The sequence below is a fragment of the Myxocyprinus asiaticus genome, chromosome 25 (genome assembly GCF_019703515.2).
Source record: "Myxocyprinus asiaticus isolate MX2 ecotype Aquarium Trade chromosome 25, UBuf_Myxa_2, whole genome shotgun sequence".
NCBI classification, from domain to species: domain Eukaryota; kingdom Metazoa; phylum Chordata; class Actinopteri; order Cypriniformes; family Catostomidae; genus Myxocyprinus; species Myxocyprinus asiaticus.
Genome location: NC_059368.1, coordinates 38,571,930 through 38,599,325, shown reverse-complemented (window position 1 = coordinate 38,599,325; position 27,396 = coordinate 38,571,930). Strand labels below are relative to the sequence as shown.

Sequence of the window (27,396 nt, the reverse complement as noted above, 5' to 3'; positions counted from 1 at the left end):
ACTGGGGTGTGTGACAGGTAGATCACTGTGTGCCTCATAGCCAGCACACCAGGCTGACACGTAACCTCCCCCAACGCTGTTATGAGTGTTGAACGGCCCTTTGGGGACAAGTTGACTGCCCAAAAGATAGAGACAGGCTAGCCCAGTCGTGGCCTCTTATCCTCTTTTTTTTCCTCTCCACAAAAAAAAAGGAATTAACCGACGGGGGCCACCAGGTCTATGTCGGGGGGTGTCACTCCCAAGGGGAAGACACCACAGAGACCACACCCCGCCCAGAGAGAGAGAGGGGGGGTATTTAAGTGGAAATACGTTACATGGTCTTGCCGAGCTCTGTCGGAAGTATGTCATGTGGAGAAGTCCCATGGTAGGTCCTACCCTGCGGGGGAGGAGTTTCTACAAGCATGGTGACTGGGGCAGAGGGGCCTCTGCCAAAGGAAGACACAGTTTACCAACAGGGAAACGAATTAGCAGAAGATATACGTCGCATGGGGTTACCTACAGGGAACCACCACATGCGGAGCACATACCCCAGTACAGGGCTTAGTTAGCACGTGTACTGAGCTGGCAGCGAGTTTCTCCGCAAACTCGTCTGCCACAGGGCTCAGAGGAAATCAACCAGGGAACACAGTTTGTGAACACTACTGGGAGTCAACGGCACACATTATGAGCTCAGGGGAGGTGAAAGGCGCTATGCGCAAGCGATACACCTGGCCAGCTGTCCCGGACTTACCTGCTTGTGCGTGCCACTACATTGGACGAAACCGGTTCCACCCGGAGATTGTAGAACGTCGCAAAGGTGTTGGGTGTTGCCCAGCCCGCTGCTCTGCAAATGTCTGTTAGAGAGGTGCCACTGGTCAAGGCCCAGGAGGCCGCCACACCCCTAGTAGAATGGGCTCGTAGCCCTACCAGGGACGGCATGTCCTGGGCATGATATGCCATTGTTATGGCATCAATGAGCCAGTGGGCGATCCTCTGCTTGGAGACAGCGCTTCCTTTCCGCTGTCCACCAAAGTTTACAAAGAGCTGCTCAGAGACTCTAAAGCTCTGCGTGCGATCCAAATAGATGTGTAAAGTGTGCACCGGACACAGCAACGTCAGGGCTGGGTCTGCCTCCTCCTGGGGCAGTGCTTGCAGGTTCACCACCTGGTCCCTAAAAGGGGTCATGGGAACCTTGGGCACATAGCCCGGTCGGGGTCTCAGGATAATGTGAGAGTAGCCCGGACCGAACTCCAGGCACGTTTCGCTGACAGAGAACGCTTGCAGGTCTCCTACCCTCTTGATGGAAGTGAGCGCGGTCAGGAGGGCAGTCTTCAAAGAGAGCGCCTTAAGCTCAGCTGACTGCAAAGGCTCAAAGGGGGCTCTCCGTAGACCCTGAAGAACTACAGAGAGGTCCCATGAGGGAACGATGTGTGGTCTGAAGGGATTCAACCTCCTGGTGCCTCTCAGGAACCTGATGATCAGGTCGTGCTTCCCTAAGGACTTAACGTCCACTTTGTCGTGGTGTGCCGCTATATCGGCTACAAATACCTTCAAGGTGGAGAGGGACAGCCGCCCTTCCAACCTCTCCTGCAGGAAGGAAAGCACCAATCCGACTGCGCATCTCTGGTGGTCTTCGCGTCGGGAAGAACACCACTTAGCGAACAGACGCCACTTAAAGGCATACAGGCGCCTCATAAAGGGGGCCCTAGCCTGAGTGATCATGTCTACCACCACGGTTGGTAGGCCGCTTAAGTCTTCCATGTCCCGTCCAGGGGCCAGATATGGAGATTCCAGAGGTCTGGTCACGGGTGCCAGATGGTGCCCCGTCCCTGAGAAAGAAGGTCCTTCCTCAGGGGTATTCGCCAAGGGGGGGGCTGTCGTGAGGAGCGTGAGGTCCGAGAACCACGTCTGGGTGGGCCAGTAGGGTGCTACCAAGACGATCTGCTCCTCATCCTCCCTGACCTTGCACAGGGTATGGGCAAGTAGGCTCACTGGGGGAAACGCATATTTGCAAAGTCCAGGGGGCCAGCTGTGTGCCAGCGCATCTATACCGAGAGGTGCCTCGGTCAGGGCGTACCAAAGAGGGCAGTGGGAGGATTCTTGTGAGGCAAGCAGGTCTACCTGTGCCTACCCGAATCGACTTCAAATCAGCTGGACCACCTGAGGGTGGAGTCTCCACTCTCCACTGAGGGTAACCTGCCGTGACAGCACATCCGCTGCAGTGTTGAGGTCGCCCAGGATGTGAGTGGCATGCAGCAACTTGAGGTGTTGCTGACTCCAGAGGAGGAGACGGCAGGCGAGTTGTGACATACAATGGGAGCGCAGACCACCATGATGGTTGACATATGCTACCATTACCATGTTGTCTGTCCGAACTAACACATGCTTGTCCTGGATCAACGGCCGAAACCTCCGCAGGGTGAGCAGAATTGCCAGCAACTCAAGGCAGTTGATGTGCCAACACAGAGTCCATGAGCCGGCGGCTGCATGCCCATTGCATACAGTGCCCCAGCCCGTTTTGGAGGCATCTGTCATAACTACGACACACCTGGAAACCTGCTCTAGGGGAATGCCTGCCCATAAAAACGTGAGGTCGGTCCAAAGGCTGAAGAGGCGGTGACTGATCAGCATGATGGAAATGCGATGTGTCCCGCGGCGCCAAGCCCATCTTGGGACTCGAGTGTGAAGCCAGTGCTGAAGCGGTCTCATATGCATCAACCCGAGCAGAGTGGCCACTGCTGAGGATGCCATATGCCCCAGGAGCCTCTGAAACAGTTTCAGTGGAACTGCTGTCTTTTGTCTGAACTCCTTGAAACAGGTCAGCACCGACTGTGCGCACTCGCCCGTGAGACGCACTGTTAACGAGACTGAGTCCAACTCCAAGCCGAGAAAAGAGATGCTCTGAACCGGGAGGAGCTTGCTCTTTTCCCAGTTGACCCGAAGCCCTAGTCGGCTGAGGTGCGAGAGCACCAGGTCCCTGTGTGCACACAACACATCCCGGGAGTGAGCTAGGATTAGCCAATCGTCAAGATAGTTGAGGATGCGAATGCCCACTTCCCTTAGCGGGGCAAGGGCTGCTTCTGCGACCTTCGTGAAGATGCGAGGGGACAAGGACAGGCCAAAAGGGAGGGCCTTGTACCGATACGCCTGACCCTCGAATGCAAACCGCAGGAAGGGTCTGTGTCGATGTAGAATCGAGACGTGGAAGTACATGTCCTTCAGGTCTACCGCCGTGAGTCGGACGGTCCGGACCAACCATCGCGACAGGTTGGAAAGTGCAAGCCACACATCCAAGCTCCGGGCGAGGGGGACCAAGGGGATAATCTTGTCGGACATACCAGCAGGTGGGGCCTCACGGTGGGGTGGAGCCTGAGGTGCCACACCGTATCGTGGCCGTGCTGAGTTCAGGGACATTGAAGTGCTTACCTGGCTCCTTTTGACCACTCCCGGAATAGCCTGGGACGGGGGAGGAAGAGGCCTGTCCTCATGACCTGTGGAGACTGTCACATCGGGGGTGGATTTGTGCCACAGCTGGGCGCTCAGGGGCGGGGAGATCGCCGATGGAGTGCCAAACCTGCCAAAATGGAGTGGTGGACGGTGGTCATGATGACGGCCGTGCACATCCAGTATGTGACCCAGGGAACAAGGAAACCGCTCTTGCTGAACTCTTGGGAACCGCAGCCACTTGGGCATGTGGTACAATTAAATTCAAAGGTAACAAAAGATTCTCCTTCCGGCCCTCCACCGGGGGATGGAGTGGTCTGCTTACCAGCTCCAGAGCAGCGGGTTTCATCGTCCCTGGGTCGCCAGTCTCAGGGGCGCTTCAAAGCCTTTTGCGGGTTCATGGCGGCCATGAGATGTGTGGCGTCTGCTTCCTGCGGTGGGCTCCACGCCAGGGCCGAGCCACAGGGGCGGGCTGCGGTGGAGCCAGTGCAGTCACCGCAGGGGGATGCCCTTGGCGACGAGCAGATGGGGTGTGGGATCTTGAGCCGTGCCGGGGCAGGATGTGCCGGATAAACTCAGTCTGCTGCTTCACCGCTGAGAACTGCTGGGCAAAGTCCTCGACGGTGTCACCAGACTGGCCAACATGGGAAATGGGGGCGCCAAGGAACCGTGCCTTGTCGGCCTCTCCCATCTCGACCAGGTTGAGCCAAAGGTGGCACTCCTGGACCACCAACGTGGACATCGCCCGCCCGAGAGACCACGCCGTGAGAGTGAGAGTGAGGTCGGACACCGAGCGCAGCTCTTGCATCAATCCCGGGGCAGAACTACCCTTGTGCAGTTCCTTTAGCGCCTTGGCTTGGTGGACTTGCAGGAGAGCCATGGCGTGCAGGGCGGAGGCGGCTTGTCCAGCGGCACTGTAGTCTTTGGCCGTCAGGGATGACATAAACCTACAGGCCTTGGACGGGAGCTTTGGGCGCCCACGCCAGGTGGCGGCGCTCTGCGGGCATAGGTGCACCGCGAGCGCCTTATCCACCGGTGGGATCGCCGCATAGCCCTTGGCCACCCCACCATTGAGGGTAGTGAGGGTGGGGGAGCTGAAAGATCGGGATCGGGCAGTAAAAGGTGCCTCCCACGACCTTATCAGCTCCTCATGCACTTCCGGGAAGAAAGGAACAGGGGCAGGGCATGCCATGGCTGCTAGCGGCGCTGCGAGCCCAGGAACCAATCATTGAGCCGCGAGGGTTCAGGGGAGAGTGGAGGGTTCCACTCTAGCCCGACGCCCGCGGCTGCCCGGGAAAGCATGTCCATCATCTCCACGTCAGCCTGTGACTGGGCGACCGCACCTGAAGGGAGGAGCCCAGCTGATGCTGTCTCCGTGCGAGCAGCGCCCAGACACGAAAGACAGTGATCGTGGCCGTCAGAGGATGAGAGATAACGAGCGCAACCAGGAATAACACACAAACGGAAAGGCATCTTTAAAAAGACGTTCCATGTGTGCCGCTCTTTTAGAGAAATATACTCTTTTAGAGAAATATACTCTTTTATTTCTGCCGAAGCGCCCAGGGGCGTTCTCTGCAGTGCACCACTGCAGAAGGGGGAGAAGCCACTGAAATACCCCGTCAGATCCAGCAGAGGTGAATGAACAGCCGTGGGAATTCAGCTCAGTGAGCATCGACCGTTCAGCTCCGAAGAGAAAATCTGAATGAGTGGTTGCATACCAGCTCCTTTTATACCCGTATGTCCGGGGGAGTGGTATGCAAATACCACTCGCCAATTTTCATTGGCCTTTTATCAAAGACCAGAGGTGTCTCGGGCTCCCAAGTGTGACCCCCAGTGTCACTACATCGACACAACGTCGAGTGAGTGACAGATATGGAACTGAAACTAAGAATCACAGAGTGAAGACCAACAAAAACTAAACTAAACTGAAAGGACAAATTGAAAATTAAATAAAGATAAAAAGGTTCAAATTGGGTTAGATTGCTTGTTCTTCACCACTTTTCCTTTAGTCGAGAGTGCATACACTGCATCATAATGTAGCAGGCCTCAGCTTTGCATCTGCCTTTAACATTCATGATACACCTCTCATTAAAAATATTCAATGCACCTGCACTTTAATTGTTAATCGCAGTAGTTGAGCTTTCACCGGCAGGTCTTGGTTTATGTACATTGAAAGTGGAGCATGCTGTGAGTCTTGAGAAGCCGTCAGAGAATGCTGAGGAACAGTGAAACCTGGAGCATGTGGTGACAGATTAATTTATCACATGCTTGAGTATAGCACTTTCACGTGTTTATTTACGTTCCCTTTTGTTTGAAAAATGGCTGCCTCTGTGCCATGCCTTCAGGACAGGTAATTACACCTTCAAGAGTTCTGGTGGGGATTTAAACAAACGACATAAGAAAGGAAATGCACTCCATATAGTCTGGCATGCCTTCAAACACTTTAATGATGGCTATGTGAACATGAACTTAGAAAATGAAGTTGTGGCTAGCATGTTAGTAGACTTTGCAAAGTTACACAAGTATTCAGTAGCAGTCTTGACTCACATGGTGCCCTAGACAAGATAAGATGAGATAAGGTGAATTGGTGAATCGTTAATCTAAATTGTTCCATTTACATAAACCGATTCACTAAAATGTATTTGACGTCCAAACTCCACATATTAGTAAATTGGTCAACCATTTATTTATATAAACCATCCGAATAAACAGATTCCCTAAAATTAATTGGACTTCCCTAAGCTATAAACAGTATAGGTGAATTGGTGAATCATTTAATTACATGAACCATCTGAAATGAATCTGAATTTCCAATGCTACATTGAAAGTAAAGTGATGATTTCTTTGTTTCCATGAACTGTCTAAATAAACCGATTTACTAAAATGAATTGGAATTCCCAACGGTACATACAGTATAAGTGAATTGGTGAATTGTTTATTTACATGAACTGTCCGAATAGTAAGTGAACTGGTGAAAGGTTTGTTTACTTGAACCATCCAAATTAACAAATTCACTAAAATGAATTTGAATTTTCAACGCTACATGAACTGTCCGAATAAACGAAATCCATAAAATAAACTGGACTTCCCAACTCTACATATAAGTGAACTGGTGAATCGTTTATTTACCTGAACTATCTGAATAAACGAAATCCATAAAATAACCTGGATTTCCCAACTTTATATATAAGTGAATTGGTGAATCGTTTATTTAAATGAATTGTCCAAGTAAACCGATTCACTAAAGTGAATTGGACTTTCCTATACTACATATAAGTGAATTGGTGAATTGTTTATTTACATGAACTGTCCGAATAGTAAGTGAAATGGTGAAACATTTGTCTTACAAATAAACTGATTCACTAAAATGAATGTTAATTTCCAATATTACAAATAATTGAATTCGTGAATCTTTAATTTCCATGAACTGACTAAATAAACTGATTCATTAAAATTAACTAATTTAGCTCCCAACGCTAAATATAATTGGTGAATTGTTTATTTACATGAATTATCAGAATATTTAGTGAAATGGTGACTTGTTTATTTACCTTAACCATCCAAATCAACCGATTCACTAAAATTAATTTGACTTCCCAATGCTACATATACTGTAAGTGAATTGGCAAATCATTTATTTACATGAACTGTCTGAAAAAAATCTATTCTCTAAAATGTTTTGGACTTTCCATAAGAGAGAGAGTAACATACAATTTGTGAGCAATACAATGAGAAAAAAAGCAAGTTTTGTCTCGCTACAATGCTACTTGATGAATAAAGTAGTTTGTTGCTGAAAAAGCTGCACTATTGTGAAAATAGCTGAACTACTGGTATGCTACTGTAAAATGTGTGTGTGGTGAGTTTGCATGCACACCCATACGCTGATAACTACAAAAAATTAGCGCATTCAAAAAATCAGACAACGTAAGAAACCCATGTTTACAATGGACCTGAAATCATCGGGTTGCATTCCGCTTTAGACATCAAAATGTAAACAGGCATGCCCACAACACTTGCGCACATTGGATAAGCTGGTAAGAACGGCAATAAAGGTGTTTACATATATCGTGAAATTGGGGTAATGGGCAAAAATCTACTGTACCTGTTTCGATTGGTTTATGCTTAAACCATTTATGATGGTACCCAGATAAAGGAAAAAACATTTAAGGTGTTTGCATGACAGTACATGTTCTTGGCTTATTAAGCATAGTTGGCGTAAGATCATGAATGTAAATGCGCTCACTGATCCAGGGATGTTGACGTGGCATACCTTGGTGCCCCTGAGTACACTGACACCCTAAGCAACTGCCTATATCACCTATGCTATGATCTGCCAATGCTAGTGTTTCCTAACCTTGTTCCTGGAGGCCCCTCACCAGTACACATTATGGATGTCTCCCTTACCTGACACACCCATTTCAGGTATTGGAGTCTATACTAATGAGCTGATGGGTTGAATCAGGTGTGGTTTATTAGGGAGACATCCAAAAAATTTACTGTTGGGGGGGTCTCTAAAAACAGGGTTGGAAAATATGGTCTACACAATATAGTAGACGGGGCAAGTTTTATGTCATAGTTCTCCATCAGGAAGTGATAGAGACAACCATATGGGATACATATGTAAAAGGTGGAGGAGCATCTGCCTGTGTATTTGCAGAAGGTTGTTGTGAAGCGCATTAGTCATCGTTACTTACATGTCCCACATTCCTGTTGGCAGCTCATTCTTATCAACCGGATTTAAAAATGTCTTGGCATCCAAATCCATTTGCGTGCTCTCATTGGCAGCATCTTTGTGGAGGTTTCTAAAAGTGGATCACTTTAACATGCAAATGTTTAACTGTTATTTAGGCTAGCACCTTTATCTTTGTACGTTGAGTTGAATCAGCCGTTCGGTTTAGCTCAACTGACAAAATTGTTTGTGTTGTTTCTATTCCAGGAGGATGGAAAGGTGGGCGTAACGTTCAACATCGGCACGGTGGACATCAGCGTCAAGGAGTTGAATACAGAAATCAATGATGGAAAATATCACGTGGTACGCTTCACAAGGAATGGGGGAAACGCCACCTTACAGGTGGACAACTGGCCAATCACAGAGCATTTTCCATCAGGTAACATTTTTGGAATATCTGAATATCCCAGGTGAAATTCCTCAAAGAGAAGTGAGCCATGGTTCTTTACTGTTACAGGAATAGTTCACCCAAAAATAAAAATTCTGTCATTATTTGCTCACCTGCGTTCCAAACCCATATGCTCTTATATTTTGGAATTTCTGATCATTACACTGCTTTTACCATTCAATGACAGTTTGTATAGACCACGGCCTGTCAAGCTTCAAAAAAGAAAAAAAACACCATAAAAGCACCAAATGGCACCATATTTGAATTCTGGATGCAAACAAGGGCCAGACGCGTGCTATGGTCTGTTGCTCACGCAAAGATTTCTTATTGCTTTAAAAGATTTGGTAGACAGCCCACAAGCTGAATGGACTACTTTTATGGCGTTTATTGCAAGAGTAGCATAAAGATTCTTTGAATATTTCGACTGCAAAAATAGCACCCCATTGGTTTGGAACAACACAAGGGCGAGTAAATTATGGCAAAATTTTCTTTTTTGGATTAACTGTTCTTTTAAACCCACTGGATATCACCTGCTATTAAGTAAATCAAGGCAAGGAACAACATAATTTTTCACCACTTTCTGCCCATATTATTTATAATCTGCATGTTTCAAAGTATGCACATTTTCAAACATGGGAACAGGTGTTCATAATTACAACACTAATCTCCATTCTGCTGAAGTAAAGGGATGAAACAGAGAGAACACTTCGAAAAAGAAAGCAAATGCTACTTAGATTGCGATCGACTTGGCTTGTGTTGCTTTCTAAATTGTCCTCTGAAATGTTCATATGTGGGTGTAATGAAACCTAGGCACCTGGTCTGCGCATAGTAGAGGCCAAGCCATTGCCTTTGTCCCTATGATTAGCGTTGTGACATCTGGACAGCTGCTTTTGAGAGCCTTTGAAAGGCAGCAGGAGGGCAGGGCAGGGCAGTGCCAGTGAACAGGTCTAAGGCAGGATTGTGTCAGCTACAGCAGCTGTGGGAGAAGCCCCGGACCTCTGTGTATCAGTGACTTCCAGACTCAGGAAGCCGGCAATGACGGACGAATACAAATTAGATAATCAAATGTGGCAGAGGTTTGGTGTAGAATCTCAATGGCTTCCTACGTGGAGAAATAGGGCGTGTTGAAATACTGCCCTCAAACTCTTCCTCTCAAAAACCCTTCACACTCAATTAATTTGGGTTCTCTGTCCTCCACTTTGATGTCTCTGTTGCTCTGGCATCCTCAACGGGATATCTGGCCCCTGCACTTCTTGTCCAATTAGATAGCGTCTCTTGTCAGGGTTACTCAAGCTGTATTTAAACGATATACAGATAGATCTTTCTAAAGAGAGAGAGCCATAAAATGGCAGCAGAAGGACATGGGCTAATGTTGCTACGACATTAGCACATTATTCAAATTGGATCTATTATGGTCATTGAGGGCACTTTAAGACTAGAGCTTTTGGTGCGCACCGACTCTGATTGACGTCAGAGTTCAGTTGGGTTTGGTTGGTATGAAAGTGTTTTTCGGAAACAGTAATGTGCACGTCTTGAAAAGGTTCGCAATTGTTATGAAATTAATCCACCCTAAGTTGCAAAAGAGAACCGATATCGATCATGTTGCTATCTTTGCTTCCAGTCACACTTATTTAAGGAATATCACACAAGCAAGAGTGCCGTTGTGCCATATATCTGCATGACTGTGATTCAGGCGTTGGCACGAGGCTTTGTTTTTGTTTTGTCTTTGTTTTGTTTTTATAAATCAGTGTTTTTGAACTAAACTTTTAAGTGTCACCATCTGTCACCATCTACTGGTGTAAATATGCAATCTCCAGAAATGATCGCTGAACAACTGTGGCTTAATATTGATTACTACAAAAACAACAACAACAACAACAATAAATTCTAATTGTCCCTCCTTTTCTTTAAAAAAGTTACAGTGAGGCACTTATGCTGGAAGTGAATGTAGCCAATTTTTTTAGTTTTTAAAGGCAAAAACATGAAGCTTATAATTTTATAAAAGCACTAACATTAATTCTTCTTTATTATTTGAAATTTTGTTTAAATGGTTATTTTTACAGTCGTTTTAGGGTTTGTTTACAATACATCGTCAAGGTTAGTAAGCAATTTTATCACACTAAAATCATGTTTTCACGCATATTGTTGGCCTTGTGGCTATACTTTTGGAAAAGTGAGTATTTTAATGTTTAAAATTTGGCCCCATTCACTTCCAATGTAAGTGCCTTACTGTAATCCAGATTTTTGCTTTTTTCGCCACGATTTCGTGGGGCAGCAGTTTGGCCAGCGGTGGCTCGTTGTCGAGATGACTGTTTTTGTTGACAGTGCCTCAACTGACATTAAACGGCCTAACATGAAGCGATGGTTCAAGGTTAGTTACTGTTGTTATGTTTTGACAGCCAACAATAGCACAAGTTGAGACTAAAATTAATTTTTACTCCAAAAAAATGTAAATGGTTGTTGTTATCTGTCTGGATCGCTCGTTTTGGTAGTTTTTGCATTGCGTCTCAAAACCAGAAACAGAAAACAGGCAATTAGAATCATCATGGCACTGCCCAGTGGTTGCTCGGGAAAACTGTGGATAATATAATGCATTTCTCATAGCTGCTTGTCTTGCCTTGGTAGAGTTGCTCATATTCTTCACATCTCTTGCAATGCATCTGTGGCAGACGCAAGTACGTTCTGTTCGTGTAAAGTTTCAGTGGTAAATCCAAAAGAACAAAATCATGAATAAACCACATTGCTACATTGGTAAACAGCTTTCACTATTACAGCAGTTTGGACACAAAAAAAAGAAAAAGAGACCAATAAAAAGAGACTTGCGGGGGCAGGAGGGGATAGAAAAGAACTTTGGTTCGGCCAAGCAATTCCATACCAATACTCAAGGAAATGTTGAAATGCTCCTCCTCAAGTCACCAGCATTTAACATGTCGGTGTTGTTTTTGCCAGTACACTTATTTGTTTACTTGATGGGGAGCTTGTGCCTCACCACTGATGAAAGGCTAGAAATGCCCCTGCTCTATATACTGTATGTAATGTGTATTCAAAGAGAAACAAACCTGCACACTATGTAGCCAGTGTATGGAGGTGTGTAGTGGGTTCTGCTGGACGTATTGCATCATTCAGTCTCCAAGATAAGATGATGTAATGGTATAATGATGTAGTCTACATGTAACATTAATTTAGGAGACATTCCTGCCATCTAGCAGTATTTTAAATGAAGTGATATTTTTATACAGAAGCATGTCTGCAGAATCACTGCTGGATCTTGTGTGTACTCGTTATCCAGAGTGTGTTTTTAGTCAAAAACGGCTCTCATAAACTCATGTTTTAAATTATTTGTTTCTGTAATGTTATTCAAACAAAACGTGTATTAGCGAGTATAGATTGCCATATTAACATGAGCCGTGGATTATTTTGTGCACACACTTCAAACAGAATAAAACATGGCGAATGAACATTAAAATTTGAAGGACTATTTCAATCTGAATGATATTCCTTCTTATTCAATCTAATTACCTGTTCAAGCCATCCATCCATCCATTCATCCATTCATCCACAGTTCTGCAATCTGCAGTTGATTGCTGTTAAATATACACACCATCAGTAAAGTCACATTACACTGATAGATCATCAAGACCATTGCTCCTCTAAATTCAATCTATGATGCTACATATTGGCATCCATTACACCCCACAGCTTTGAATTAGACAGGGCCTCAATGGTTATTAAAAGGCCAATGAATTTGACTCCAAGCAGAGAGCAGAGTTTCATTAAAGCTTTGCCTCCGATGACATTTAGTTTCTTGCAGGGATCCTTGACTCCCTCCAGCCATTATTCAATTGCAGATTTGGTAATTCCCTCTTTTCTCAGTATTTCTCTCTGTCTTTCTTTGCAATGCATCCGCACACATTCAAACACTGGTAATATGCAGGACATTCAGCGGCTGTAATTTGACAATTATTGATTTCAGTTCCTCAGTTAAAGGCTGCGCCATCTCGTGAGTAATTACAGGCTAGAATTCAGGCTCATCGACTTAATAGCACTTGAAATGCTGCATGTCAGTAATTCTCTGCGTTCCTGCATCGCTCGATAACCATTGCAAGAACCACACAGCTGTGTTGAGAATTTTCAGGGTAGTCATGACTCCTCCGCTTAGTCAGTGCAAACAGCAATAATAGAAATATCTGAAGTATATACATCATTGGCATTTATGGGTCAAACCTTTTATTTCAAGCATACTCTTGTAGAGGGATAGTTTACCCAAAACATTTTGTTCCATGTTGTTCCAAACCTATGCAACTTTCTTTTATCCATGGAACAAAAAAGAAGATGTTAGAATAGAATGTTAGCCTCTGACAGCATTCACTTTCATTGTGTGGAAAAAAAGGTGCAATAGAAGTGAATGTGTGCCAGTTACAACTTGGCATAATTGTACCGTAGTCAGTTACATATGCATTATTTTTAACCTACAGTATTTAACTAAGCATTTATAACTTGCACACTATTAAATGATTATGAGTTGAAAATGTAACCCCACATATAAACAAAATATTTATGGAAGCCTGTATTTAGGAAGTATGGCTGGAATAAAATCGCAGACTGATTGGATTACATCAATGGCTATATTTACATGCCCCCTGAAAATGCGATTAAGGCAGTTCTGCAAATAAGTTGGAGCTCATGTAAACAGTAAACTGTGATAATGCAGATAACGTGATTATGCTCATAATTAGGTGTATTTCTGCTAATGCCATGTCTCTTAGCGAATAATCAAAATAAAAGCAAGTAGCATGGAAAAGGGTATTGAAGAGGTTTGTCCATGTCATGTAAACATCTTAATCCACGTATTTCCTTACTCTGATTATTGCCTATAATCAAACTATGGGTTTACATTTAAACTTGGACACTGAGCTCATGTTTTGCATGACAGGCTTAAGTCATTAGACATAAATTATGATTACCTTTACTCTTGTTTACATCTTAAGAAAAAAGGGCATTATGCGAGTTGCTTACAGCTTACAGATTATCTTCAGTGCAAAACCCATTTAAAGAGTGCGTTTCCCCTAAGGCTTCCAAGTGTGTGTTACACTGTCATGGTTCCATGCGTAGAGTGATGTTAAAGATTTCACTATCACTTTGTCGTTATATTAACTAATTGTACATGTCTAATATACATATATATATATATATATATATATATATAGTGTGTGTGTGTGTGTGTGTGTGTGTGTGTGTGTGTGTACATAATATTGTATATATGCATGTCTAAGATATATAGATAGATATATATATATATATATATATATATATATATATATATATATATATATATATATATATGTATGTATGTATGTAACGAGGTAAAGGAAAGGAGAAAGGAGGAGGCGAGAACCAGCTTAACAATATAAATAATCATTTAATGATTAATTAAAAAGACAAACACATGCCAGGCAGCTGCCCGTAACTCTCTCTCTCTCCTTCTTGTCGGTGGTGTGGTCCTTTTATACCACTCTCCCCAAGCTCACTGCAACTAGAAACAGGTGTTAATCATAATCTGGCTCAGGTGCACCCTTATCACCTTCTCTTTCTCTGGGCGGATGCTCAACCACGCCCCCACTGCCACAATATAGTCTCACAGTCTTTTTTTTTTTTTTTTTTTTTTTTGTGGTAATCAACATTATGTCACAAATACTGTCGATTGAGCTTAACTTGCATTGAACTCGGAAAGTACCGTTAACATCCCATTTTAGACGTCTCGAACTTACAAACGGCTAGTGCAACCCTACACAGTTAATTAAAGGGATAGTTCACCCAAAAATGATTCATTTACTCACCTTCATGACATCACTGATGTGTAAGACTTTCTTTCTTCGGCAGAACACAAATTATGATTTTTAGAAGAATATTTCAGCTCTGTGGGTCCATACAATGCAATTGAATGGGTGCCAAAATTTTGCCACTTCAAAAAGCAAATAAAGGCATTATAAAAGTCATCCATATGACTCCAGTGTTTTAATCCATATTTTTAGAAGTGATATGATAGGTGTGGATGAGAAACAGATCAATATTTAAGTCCTTTGTTGCTTGAAATTCTTCTCCCTGCCCAGTAAGGGGCGGTATGCACAAAGAATGTGAATCACAAGAAGGCACAACCTCAGCTAATGCACCTATATTACTCTGTAGATGGATAAGGCTCAATGGACAGAGCAGTGCGAGCACAAAGCTATTAAAGCTCGAGCTCTTAAACTCACAGCTTTGCGAGAATCAGTGAGAAGCAAGGCGTGAGAAGCAGAAACAATTTGAATTCAGCACAGAATTCTACATCACCACCCTTGAATTTACTAAAGTAACACTAACTGTACTTTAGGCAGAAATAGATTGATAATAAATATTATCATTATCACTACTTCAGCTCTATTCAATTTGTCATAGGCTACATTAGGGGAGTGAGGGAATATAATACATTTTTGTTTCAACTTATAAATATTTATATTTTGTATTTATTGTTTTTACATGTGTTTAGAGTAGGTCTACTGTTTGTTTTATAGAAATCATGTTACATCTAACCATGATAGCGAAGAAGATCCATGCTTCCATGTTTACTATGGTCTTGTTACAAATACTGCTGTTAAAACTATAAAAAATAAATAATTAATGAATAAATTAAAACTTTCAAAAGGGCAAATGTAAATTATATTAACAATATCACTTTTATTATTAGTTTCTGTCTTCGCATTTTCATTTTATAGGCCCCAGATATAGCCCTCCATCTGCTTGAATTCAAGAAATGCAAGGTTTGGTCTCACATTCATGATGCGTAAGCCTGCTGAATTTATTAACAAAACTTTAAAATTATGCAATGCATCTATGTTGCATTGAACAAATGAAGCAAATATTGAGTTTTGTGTTTTTAGGGGCTGGGGTAATGGAACGAAGTAGGGGGTGTTCATCAAAAAAAGGTTGAGAACCACTGATGTAGAGCTATGTGATATGACAGGATATGTTGTGTGATGGTAGACATTTTGTTATACTGTGGTAGATATTTCTATGTGGCTATAAGTGGGCAAGATTGCTTTACATTATTTATATTTGAGAGTAACAAGTAAGCATAAAGTAATCCGAAAATAAGAGTGGAAAGTGTCCCAAACTAGTCAAGAAGTGAAAAAACTTGTTATTAAGAGTTGTTGTTAAGCATAATACGAAGCGTTTACATTGTTTACTGTTGCCAAGTAATGTCGCAACATGGCGTATCAACATAGAGTTTTATGGATTTACAGTAGCAGGCTTTTGTATACTGGCTTAGAATGTGGCAGATGGAATATGAATTCTCCATTTAATGATATGATGCCGTTCAATTCCTGTTAGCAGAGGCTCGCGCCAAACTCCCGCGAAAGTATAAATGAACAAATATCAACTTTGATAGTGAACGCAAAGCACCCCGTCTTCATTTTAAACAAGTGTGTAATGTAAATGTTCCTGGTCGTAGCAGGTTCATACACAAGTGTTAATGACATGCAGTGACACAGAGGAGACGTACGCTTTCTCTATTTCTGTGGAGTGATAAAATTCTGAAACGAAATCTCCAAGGTTTTGCTTCATGAGAAATAAGGGCTTGTGGGTTTAATCTAAGAGCATAAAAATAACATTTGAAAGTGAAGAAATTAGGACAGAAAATGTTTACTGTTGCATAATATAATATATAGTATTATATAATATAAATATAATAATAATAATATATTAAAAAATTATATATTTTTATAAAAAATAATATTAGTATAATATAGTATAGTAATAAAGTTTTTAAATCCCTAAAAGGCAATCATATATCCCTATTTTATTATTTGATTTATATATTTGAAGGTAAAAATTTAAACATTACATCTTAAGGTGTATGTAGCACAGTTTTTATGAAATTAATCGTGGAAGCCCTAAAACAGACAATTAATCAACATAATCACAATTATTTGTTTGGCAATTAATCGTCAGCAAATTTCATAATCGTGACAGCGCTATACACAACTGAGGAACAAGATCTATCCTTCAGTTTTAACGCCACAAACATGGAGATGGAGGTTTAAAAATAAAGCTGTGCAGTCTCATGGGTCCCTATAATAAAATGTGGCAATTAGAAAGACTTTCTTTAATCCCTCAATGGAGACCAAGGTACATCCTGAAAACAGACCCAGAGGTTGCATGTTTGTAGCTCAGGAGACTTAAAGGTGCAGTATGTAAAATTCAGAAACCCTTGTTATTAATGATACCTGTGGCCGTTAAGTGAAATGCAGCCATTTACCTGTTGCTCGTGCTCGCGCTTGTGTACACACTCCATAGGGACGCGAGCGAGCGAGCATCGGCCAAAACAATGACGTAATGTACAAAGAGACTGAACATGATTCACTGGCATCATGCTGACAGATGAGGTAGCATAATAAAAATTACACAGTTATGATTGTTTTACTACAAACTTTGAGACTAAACTAAAACTACTTATCAGCTGACATAGCATACTGATACACACATACAGCTACATACTACCGAGCTATACCAGACAGTTTACTGTTGCACTGTTATGTATTGTATGTTTTGTATGTCATATGTTGTACTACGATCAAGAAACCAGCATATTTGCTTAAATTTATCCTGTATACCTGACTTTTAGTATAAAGAGAAGATCGTTGAAATTATTTGAAAGTTACGAAGCAAGGTAGCTTGCAATTCGTCAGCGTTAGCAGGCAAGATCAAGTTAGCTAAAATTACACAGATCAATCCTTTTGGCACTATATTTCTCATTCTTTGCAGTTATGTAAGCTTACCTGTCCAATAAGAAGAATGCCAATTCAGGGTCGGTTTTGATCCCCAAAACCGAAGGTCCCTCCAGGAATCAAATGCCCTGCCAATGTTCACTCTAGTTTTCGCTCGACCACGATCACGTTCCCGCTTAGCCAGACGGTATTCAGTAGAAGGCTCTCGGGATCGCGCATAAACGTCACATCCTTTCGATTTTCCTGGCAAAACCGACCTGCTCCCTTCGCATGAAAATCAGTCTACAGGCTTTAATAGGCAACCTAGGAAGTCCGGGAAAGTCTTATTTTTTAAATTACATCACAAACCGTTCACACATTGGCAAAAAAAAAAGGCGAATATTACATGACAATTGTTACATACTGCACCTTTAATGGAGATCTCAGTTATATTTCATATATGTATCGACTTTTTCCTCAGACGTTTCAAAAGTCCTTATGAGAAAATCAAATGGATACAAGACAGTAGGGCTGGGCGATATGATGATATATATCGTGGCAACGATTTAAAGTGTCAGTCGACAGAGATTTTTCTATATCGTGTATATCGCGTTATGTAAATTTCCATATGCTCAGCGTTACTGTATCTATCAGTGTGCACAATTCACGTGAAACTGAAACCAGGCTTGAGCAAGGAATGAATTCGCCAGTTATTTGTGCGCGCTGGTTTAACACTAAAGGAATTATGCAGATCAGGCAATGGCGCAAACGCGCCCACAAACTCGTGGCTGATTCTATGCCATTCTGATTTTGCGGGCTGGTTTTGAGCGCTCTACAGTGGAGGATGCAGCAGTCCACTGTAATCTGACTGACACACTCTACCGGGACAGCATCACTGTGATCCAGACACCTGGATCATCTCTTTAACATGCTGAGGTGCGCTTGACTACACTGCAAATCTGTACATCTGCATCATTTGATGCATTTTTGCTGATGTGATCAAAAGAAAAGTTAAGAAAATGAAGGGGAGCTTGTTATTAAAACAGGTGCGACATGAGGGCCTGGGTAGCTCAGCGAGTATTGACGCTGACTACCACCCCTGGAGTCGCGAGTTCGAATCCAAGGCGTGCTGAGTGACTCCAGCCAGGTCTCCTAAGCAACCAAATTGGCACATTGGGAATTGGGCTTTCCAAATTAGGGAGAAAAGAAAAATAAAATACAGGTGCAACATCCGGTTCACAAAAGCTGACACAGATTTGAAAAATGTGATCTGCAAACTGTCACGCAATGATTATCACTTGACGTAATACAAACAATCTATTTTAACACCTTAAAATAAAAAGCACGCTAAAAGAATATTATGAAAGCCAAAAGATGCGCTCCTCATTAATTCCGTCTTTTTTTTAAAAAACATTTGTTTTTGTTTTTTGTTTTTGCTGTTTCAAGAAGTGCTTATAAATATATTTGAACTTTATTTTCTGCAAGACGTGCTATTTTCTTTGTTACTTTATCGCGATACATATCATTATCGTGATATAAAATTACTCATATTGTGATATAAGATTTTGGTCATATTGCCCACCCCTACAAGACAGTTGTGTAATGAAAGACCTATTGTTTCAGGACATGCATTATGCTGAAATTGTGGTCCACTGAGGATGGACACTTCTCATTGTGGAAGTGGGTCTTTCCATGTTCCTGTAGAGCCATGATGAATTGGCAACAGAACACACTGGCACACTGTTTGTATGCATTGAGCATCTGTTGATGGCCCCCTGCTGCAAATCTGTGGCGCTGAAAGAGGACACAGTGACACCATGCCAGAGTTTGTCTTGACTAAAGAAGCGCCATCTGAGGGGATTGATTCGGAGATTGCTCTAGTGGGAAACCTGCTCATGTGCTGACGGATGGCTGGAAACAGACTCCGTTGGCTTGTTTGACATCTCATATAAATTAGAGCTCTTGTGCTGCTCTGAGCTCATATAGACGAGGAAATATGGCACTCCAGGGTTGAGCTACTCAGTGCTCGACAAAATGCAAAATGCAATAACTGGATCTCTTTGGCCCTGTTTACACCTTGAATTAACATGCATATCCGGATAGTACCTGGATATTCTTTAGCTGGATTGCATTTACACCTTGCAAGCAAATGCATCTCCACTGTGATCGTATAGAGATCCTTTACCCGCGCAAAATGGAAAACACTACTTACATGTTACATACATATTACCAGAGGCTGTGGTAACTGAAAACTTGTTGTCTTTTAGTGTATTTTTCCTTCATTGAACATTTTTTGGCAGCAGCCAAAGATAAATTACGGTTCACTAAGGAAAATGTAATTATATTTATGTCGAGTTCTGCGGTTTTCAAGTGCTAAATATGCTTCTCATCTGAAACGTGCAAGTGATGCCTGGTTTAACGTGAGTGTCACGTGACACATAGTGCACATTGTGACTAGAAATGATTAGGGATATTGTTCATTGTTCAGGTGAAAATATTTCAAGATGGCAGTATCTATTGTGTTCTACACATTGCAAAGAGGCAAAAAATAAATGCAACAACACTTTAACAACGAATGACTGTAACGTAACCTCATCACATAATTAATTACTTACGTAGTCATTCAACAGAGGAATTGTTTTAATCATGTATATTTCACCCCAAAATCAAAAGAAAGAAATTATAGCTTGCTTTTCAGATTGTTGTAATGAAAATTAAGCACATTCCACTCCTACTGTAAATTCTAATTTCTCATAAATTCTTACTGTAATGTAAAAAAAATCAAAAAATGATTATATACATTTCATTACTCTAATGCAAATAAAAATGGTATATTATGTAAATTATAAAGTATTTATACATCCTGGTAGTATTTGTTACCCTGCCTTTTACGCATTACAATATAGAGAAATTTGGGAAATAACACCTTAATGCAAAATAAGTTATTGGTCCTAAAATATCAAAAATATTTTAAGCTTTATTTTATTTTAAAAAAGTAATTATTTTTGCATAAAGAATTAAGTCTATTTTAGAATCAGTGGTGTCATAACAATTAAGCACATTTCACTTATAAATTCTTATTACTGTAATAAAAAAATGCTTTCTCATTTACTGTAATGCAGCAAAAAATATATATATTTTGTAAATTGTGAAGTATTTATATATCCTGCAGTATTTGTTTTACTGGCTTTCATTTATGCTGATTTAAATAAAATAATTATGATATTGCAGTAATGAGAACCGCCATTGAGAATAATGGGAATTACAAAAAAAAAAAAAAAAAAAAAAAAAAGTAAATAAACAAAAACAAACTAGAAAGTAAAACATCTGAACACTTTACAGTAAGGCAAATAAAAAATAAAAAAATTAAAATAAAATGCTATATACGTGTGTGTGTGGGGTGGGGGGTGGCAGGTTTGGGTGGTTTGCAAGGACATTTTTTTAGGTTACAAACTTGTAATTACAAGGGTATTATGCTATAAATGTGGTTTATGAGGACATTTCAAGTGTCCCTATAATTCAAATCACTTAAAGAACATACTAAACAATGTTTTTATGAAAATGTAAAAATGCAGAAAGTTTTTTGTGAGGGTTAGGTTTAGGGGTAGGTTTAGGGGATAGAATCTATAGTTCGTACAGTATAAAAATCATTATGTCTATGGAGAGTCCTCGTAAGGAAAGCCACACCAACATAGGGGAAAGGGATAGTTGAAAATTCTCTTATCATTTACTCACTCTCATGCCATCTCAGGTGTGTATGACTTTCTTTCTTCTGCTAAACACATTTGAAGAAAAATATAAAAGATAGCTCAGTAGGTCCTTAAAATGCAAGTGGATGGTGATCTGACTTTTGAAGCTCCAAAAAGAAAAGACAGTCAGCATAAACGTCATCCATATGACTCCAGTGGTTAAATTAATGTCTTCTAAAGCAATATGATCCCTTTTGGTGCAATAAAGATCAATATTTAAGTACTTTTGAACTTTAAACCATTGCTTCCTGTCAGCAGCAGTATACGCATTTACGGGAACGCTGAGTTCGCATGGTCTCTCGTGTGACGTATTCGCGTTGCCATGTTACGGACGTAATCTCACGTTCTTCTCTCGGTTGAGACATCCAGGATAAGCACACAAATGCACCATTGTGAGTAAAGAAACAGATAAATACAGATCTAAACCAAAAACAACTAAGCTTCTGTACAGCGTTCCTACTCACTTGTGAAGAGCGCTGATTTTCCGCGTGTCACAATGTGATTACGTCACATGTGCATATTGCTGCTGACTGGAAGTGATACTTTATAGTTAAAAAAATACTTAAATATTGATCTTTTTCACACCAAAAGTGATCGTGTCACTTCAGAAGACATTCATTTAACCGCTGGAGTCATATGGATGACGTTTACGCTGACTGTCTGTGATTTTTGGAGCTTCAAAAATCTGATCATCATCCACTTGCGTTTTAAGGACTTACTGAGCAAAAATATTTTTCTTCAAATGTGTTCAGCAGAAGAAAGTCATACACACCTGGGATAACATGAGGGTGAGTAAATGATGAGAGAATTCTATAAAGACCATCATAATAAGTTTTCACATTAACATGAGGGAGAGAGCATATGCTGGCAGAGCATCTGATCTCTGAAACGAGTGGCCAATCCCTCAAGCTCTCCTGGATCTCTGGAGCATGCAGGCCTCCGATCAGGAAAGTCACTCCAGCACACTGCCAGTCTCGATCAAAGGCATCGGCAGTCCTGCGAGCTACTTATTACCCCCCACTTGTACGCCGCCCACATCCCCCCCCCCACCCCCCACCCCCAACGCAGTCATCGCTAACCTGCACAATTTAAAGCCCCTTTTTTCTGCCTATTTAAAAGGGAAAGCAGAAGAAAAGCAGGGCCTTGAATCACCACTGGCCACGTCCATTTCACATCCCTGTCACTGTGGAAGCTTTGTGCTTCTGAATGGCACTTCCATTCTGTCACTTTCTGAAGTTCCGAGAAAGTACTCAGTGACTCAGCGGGTGGAGGCTTATTTAGCTTAGTGAGAAGTGTTGAGTAACTTTGCTCTTTTAAAGTGCTTTTTTACATTTCTCACTCTCAAGCTCTATGGTATGTGTTTTTCCCCCTTCTTTTCTCACATTACAATAACTCCTATTACAAAAACTACTATGAATATTTTTTTTTTTTTTTTCTTTTTTGGTGCTTTGGTGACTGCTTGGTGTGTGAGAAAATGTATATTCTCCCTGTACTCTGACATTTAAAGGAATCATTCACTAAAAATTACAATTCTGTCATCATTTACTCACCCTAATGTTGTTCCATGTTGTATGATTTTCTTTCTTCTGTGGGACATTAAAGGAGAAATTTTGAAGAATGCTCACACAGCTCTTTTCCATACAATAAAAGTGAATGGGGACAGATGTTGTCGAGCTTCAAAACTGGCACCTCAGTGTGCACAGGGTTTTGTTTGTGCATCTCCTGACAAAATCATGATGCAACATATTTAAATGTTTTGAATTAAAGGAATTGTTCACCCAAAAATGAAAATTCTCTCATCATTTACACACACTCATCCCATCCCAGAAGTGTATGACTTTTTCTCTTCTGCTGAACACAAACGAAGACTTTTAAAGAATATTTAAGCTCTGTTGGTCCATACAATGCAAGTCAACAGGGTCTAAACCTTTGAAGCTCAAAAAGCGTATAAAGCCAGTACAAAAGTAATCCAAAAGATTCCATGGTTTAATCCATGTCTTTAGAAGTGATATGATAGGTCTGGGTGAGAAACAGATCAATATTTAAGTCCTTTTTTACATCAGTGACCACTTTCAAACAGCCCTCCTCTCTTAAGAGTTCTTCTGCTTTTGTTTTTGGAGAATCGCATTCTTTGTCCATATCGCCACCTACTTGGAGGGAGGAGAATTTAACATAAAAAAGGACTTAAATATTGATCTGTTTCTCACCCCCACATCTGTCATATCCCTTCTGAAGACGTGGATTTAACCACTGGAGTTGTATGGGTTACTTTTATGCTGCATTTATGTGCTTTTTTGAGCTTCAGTGTTTTGGACCATATTGACGTGGACTATGGACCTGCTGAGATAGTCTTATAAAAATCTTTGTTTCTGCAGAAGACAGAAAGTCATACACATCTGGGATGGCATGAGGATAAGTAAGTGATGAGAGTATTTACATTTTGACTTTTGATTTCATTCTGTGTCCACATAAGTTATCGTATGACTTCAAAAGACTTGGAATGTAGTGCATGAGTTGTATGGACGGCTTAAGTGTATATTTTTGTATTTATTTATTTTCATATCCTGATAGTCCTGGTCACTATATGCTTTTATTGTATGAAAAAGAGCAGCATGAACATCCTACAATTTCTCCTTTTGTTTTCCACGAAACAAAGAAAGCCATACAATTTTGGAATAACATGAGCATGAGTAAATTTTGACAGAATTTTCATTTTTGGATTAACTATTGTTTTTATTTTTAGTTTTGACAATAATTCTTTTTACAATTAAATAAAAAATATAAAAAGTTTTGTGGTAGTTCATGAGCTTTGAAGCTATCTATAGGCTAATGTACCCCAAAATGTTGAACAAATTCATTTTTAGCAAGTGTACAGGATTTGCATTTAAAATGTACAGTCTCACTCTTCCATGCATGACTTGCACTACACATAAATAACCAATATTGGCATTATATTCATGCTGTTTAGCCAGGGGGGAACTGGCCCCCACAGTGAGCCTGGTTTCTCCCAGTGTTATTTTTCTCCATTAACCAACATCTAATGGAGTTTAGTGTTCCTTGCCACAGTCACCTTTGGCTTGCTCACTGGGGTTTTAAATACAATTATTATGTAATTATTTAATTTATATACACAATTTACAATCATATTTAATCAGACTACAAAATGATCACTCTAAGACTTTATTACAGCTTAATTTTCTGTTAAAGCATGATTTTCTGTAAAGCTGCTTTGTAACAATGTGTGTTGTGAAAAGCGCTATAGAAATAAAAATGACGACTTTAAGACATCAAAGTTATGATATATGGTCTCATATATTTTGAAAAACTTAAGAACATGGGTTTGGCAAAATTTCGCATGCAACTCGCTAATGGGTTGGGTTAAGTACAATTTAATTCTGAGGTTCTTCTCCAGTTATTGCACCATTTGCATCCTATTGTATAGTCCATTCCCTGTCAAGCACCAGCGATATAAACAAAGACAGCACATTCATAAGAAGTGGGTAGTGTAAATGGACTGTAGACAATGATTTAGAAGAATAGAAATATTTCTATGACAGTAAAACGCTCCTTTTATAGGCATAGAAAATGTGATTCTCGTCAGGATTTGGATGTACGTTCCATGAAATTATAGAGAATGTAAGTATTATTGATAATTTTCATCTAATGACACAAACCATGGCTAGTATTAACAGTGATAGTGTCAGCACGCACTTTACTTCTAAAAAAAATTAAGCAAAAATATTTCTAAATTTGAATTACACTTCAAACAAAACAAAAATGTAATCAAAATAATAAAGTGGTCAAAAAAACATACCAAATCCAAGCAATTTACCCTCCAACAGGTTGAAAAATACCAATACAAATTAGATCATAAATGCAATTGTTAATAATAATAATAATAATAATAATAATAATAATTGAAAATAAACCATGACCTATAGATAGTTTAACACAAATCTCATAATTTTTTGTTTCATAAAACGACTAAGACAGTGATCGTCAGGAGCATAATTTGATGTTCCACTATATTTTCAGAGTTCGTACATGAACTTTATTACCCCCTGCTGATGGAATCTTCAAACTACAAATGTAGAAGCTGAATTTAGACTTTGCACTGAAAACAGATGTGCTTTTGAAACCTTTTAGCGCAATATACAATCTCAGGAAAATAGCTAATTGCGCTTTGCGCCACTTCATTTACATAGAACACACCCACAGTTTGCGTGCATACACACACAGATAGCACAAACACTCCCACCCATGTCCACTTGAGCTTGGCTTGAAAATTGCGCTTCGAATTGGCGCTCTCAGGAAAATTAGATAAGACGTTCGTTGTGAATAGCGCTGCGCTTTGCACACTCATGAAAATAGAGCCCACAAACTTAAAGATCTTTTATTTTGAAAATAAAACAAGCTATGTTATGACCAACAAGGTGCTTGAAAGGTGAAAAGCTCTGAAAATGATTTGATGAACTAGTTGCAGCATATGTTTTAAGCAGCTGGACAAGACATAATCACACCCAAGATGGCACAATGTTACATTGCCTTTAACAACCCTTCCACCCTGCTCCAGTCGGAGAAAGAGATGTAACAAAGTCCAAATAATGGTGGAATATTCCAGCAGCCGAGTGCATCTGTGGAACAAGGCTTTCCAGGGGCCCCGCAGCAGCAGGGCAGCACACCAGGCTGGTAATGATCTCATCTGTATGCAGTGTCTTCCTCAAATCTGTGTCATCACAAGCCTTATTTCCCAGCAGGTTTAGAGTTTCTACACATGATCTCTTTATTTATTTCTCTCTCTCTCATTTACTCCCTTTCTCTCTTTTCCTTACAAAAAGTTAATGAAGTGTTCCTTGGCCCCTTGATATGTAAAAGCATATGATATCCAGTGGGAAGAAAAATTACACGCTATTTTAAAGATTGAGTGGGAGATCGCCCTACTACAGAGTCTCTGTGGGACTTCTGTGTGAAATGAATTGTTAGCATGGGTCTCACTTTTACAGTTGTCTGTATATTGCTGATGTCTGAATGTGATACGATAATTATATGTGATAAACTGTTTATTGAGCTGTTTACTGTTTGATAAAAATGCTTTAGAATCGTACATCTTTAGAATGACACCTAAACAAGACCTAAATCATCTTAAACACGACTAAACCTTCTTAAACAGTGTATAAATGTGAAGTGTGAAATGATGTCTTTCAAATTTTAAAGGCAACAGCGACATTGAGCGTTATCAAATGGCTAATAAGAAAATCCCGTTCAAATATACCCGGCCGGTCGAAGATTGGCTACATGAGAAAGGTAACCATCACAAGACCCTCAGTGTTTTTGTTTTATTTTGTTTTTTGTTGATTTTAGTTTGCGTTCATATAATCCTTGTCATGCCGTTTCGTTATATTTTTTGTCCAACCAGGTATGATCAGTCTTTACCTTAGCCCTTTGCCACTAATTAACCTAAAATGTTTCATAATTTACTTCCCCTCCCATTATGTAACATTTTCGTTTAGTATTATTTTTTATGTGGATTGTGATCCTCTTTTGTTATTTCCATCAAATCATTGACCAGTTAAAGGGACTGGTAACAAGCACATACTCGAAACTAACTTAGATTTTAAAACTAAACTTAACGCCAGGCTGTTTGTTTAGACTCGTAGAAATGGAACGATCTTCCATTGCGTTACTCTTAATGATCCAAAACCCCAAAGATGATAAATTGGTGCTGAAGAATTTGAAACTCCACTTTGCTGACTGCCACTTTTGAACCCTGTGATGAAATCGTCTGATGCCTCTTCATAGTCTCATTCAAGAACATGATGAAAGGGTGGGGTGTACCAATTATCATATTTACCATTAAAGTCCTTTGAATGATAACGACAGGATTATTAAATGCGTTTAAAGGTCATTGCCTAAACTGCATAAGATGATTATAAAGTCCCTTTAACACTGTCTAAAGCCACTTTGAAATCCCATTAGTGGTTCTACATGCATGAATCAACATGAAATTCATTTGATATGTGTGAGATGAGCTTTCTGCCATGCCCACTGTAATATACAATTGTAAATGTGTAATAACGTTAATCGGCCTGCAGTGATGTCAGTTCTCACCATTTCTATTTCTAAATGTTTGACTCATATGAAAAGCCATTTGGAATTTGCCCCAAAACATTTGCATGAGAAAGCATCTCACGATGAAGATGGTACAAACAAACCTGGAGTAAAGGAATGCTACTCTCCGTTTTTAATGCTTGGATTTAAAGGTGAAGTGTGTAATTTTTTCAAAGGTAAAATACTTTCACCTGTCCCAGCTTAATATGCAGAAACAACTCCCCTGATATTCCCTTGAAACCACCTGACGCAGCA

The 27,396-nt window shown here is 40.6% G+C and overlaps 1 protein-coding gene across 3 annotated transcripts in view; it reads left to right on the top strand.

The window, feature by feature from the left end:
* The window catches only part of LOC127415771 (neurexin-3b-like), a 558,207-nt gene that overhangs the window by 470,904 nt on the left and 59,907 nt on the right, over nucleotides 1-27,396 (top strand). For 2 of the 3 annotated variants that reach the window (XM_051654668.1, XM_051654669.1), the window contains 2 exons: nucleotides 8,360-8,531; nucleotides 26,248-26,337. In XM_051654668.1, coding sequence (XP_051510628.1) covers nucleotides 8,360-8,531; nucleotides 26,248-26,337 — 262 coding nt within the window. The remainder of the gene's footprint in view (nucleotides 1-8,359; nucleotides 8,532-26,247; nucleotides 26,338-27,396) is intronic. The other variant, XM_051654670.1, reaches the window with a different exon arrangement.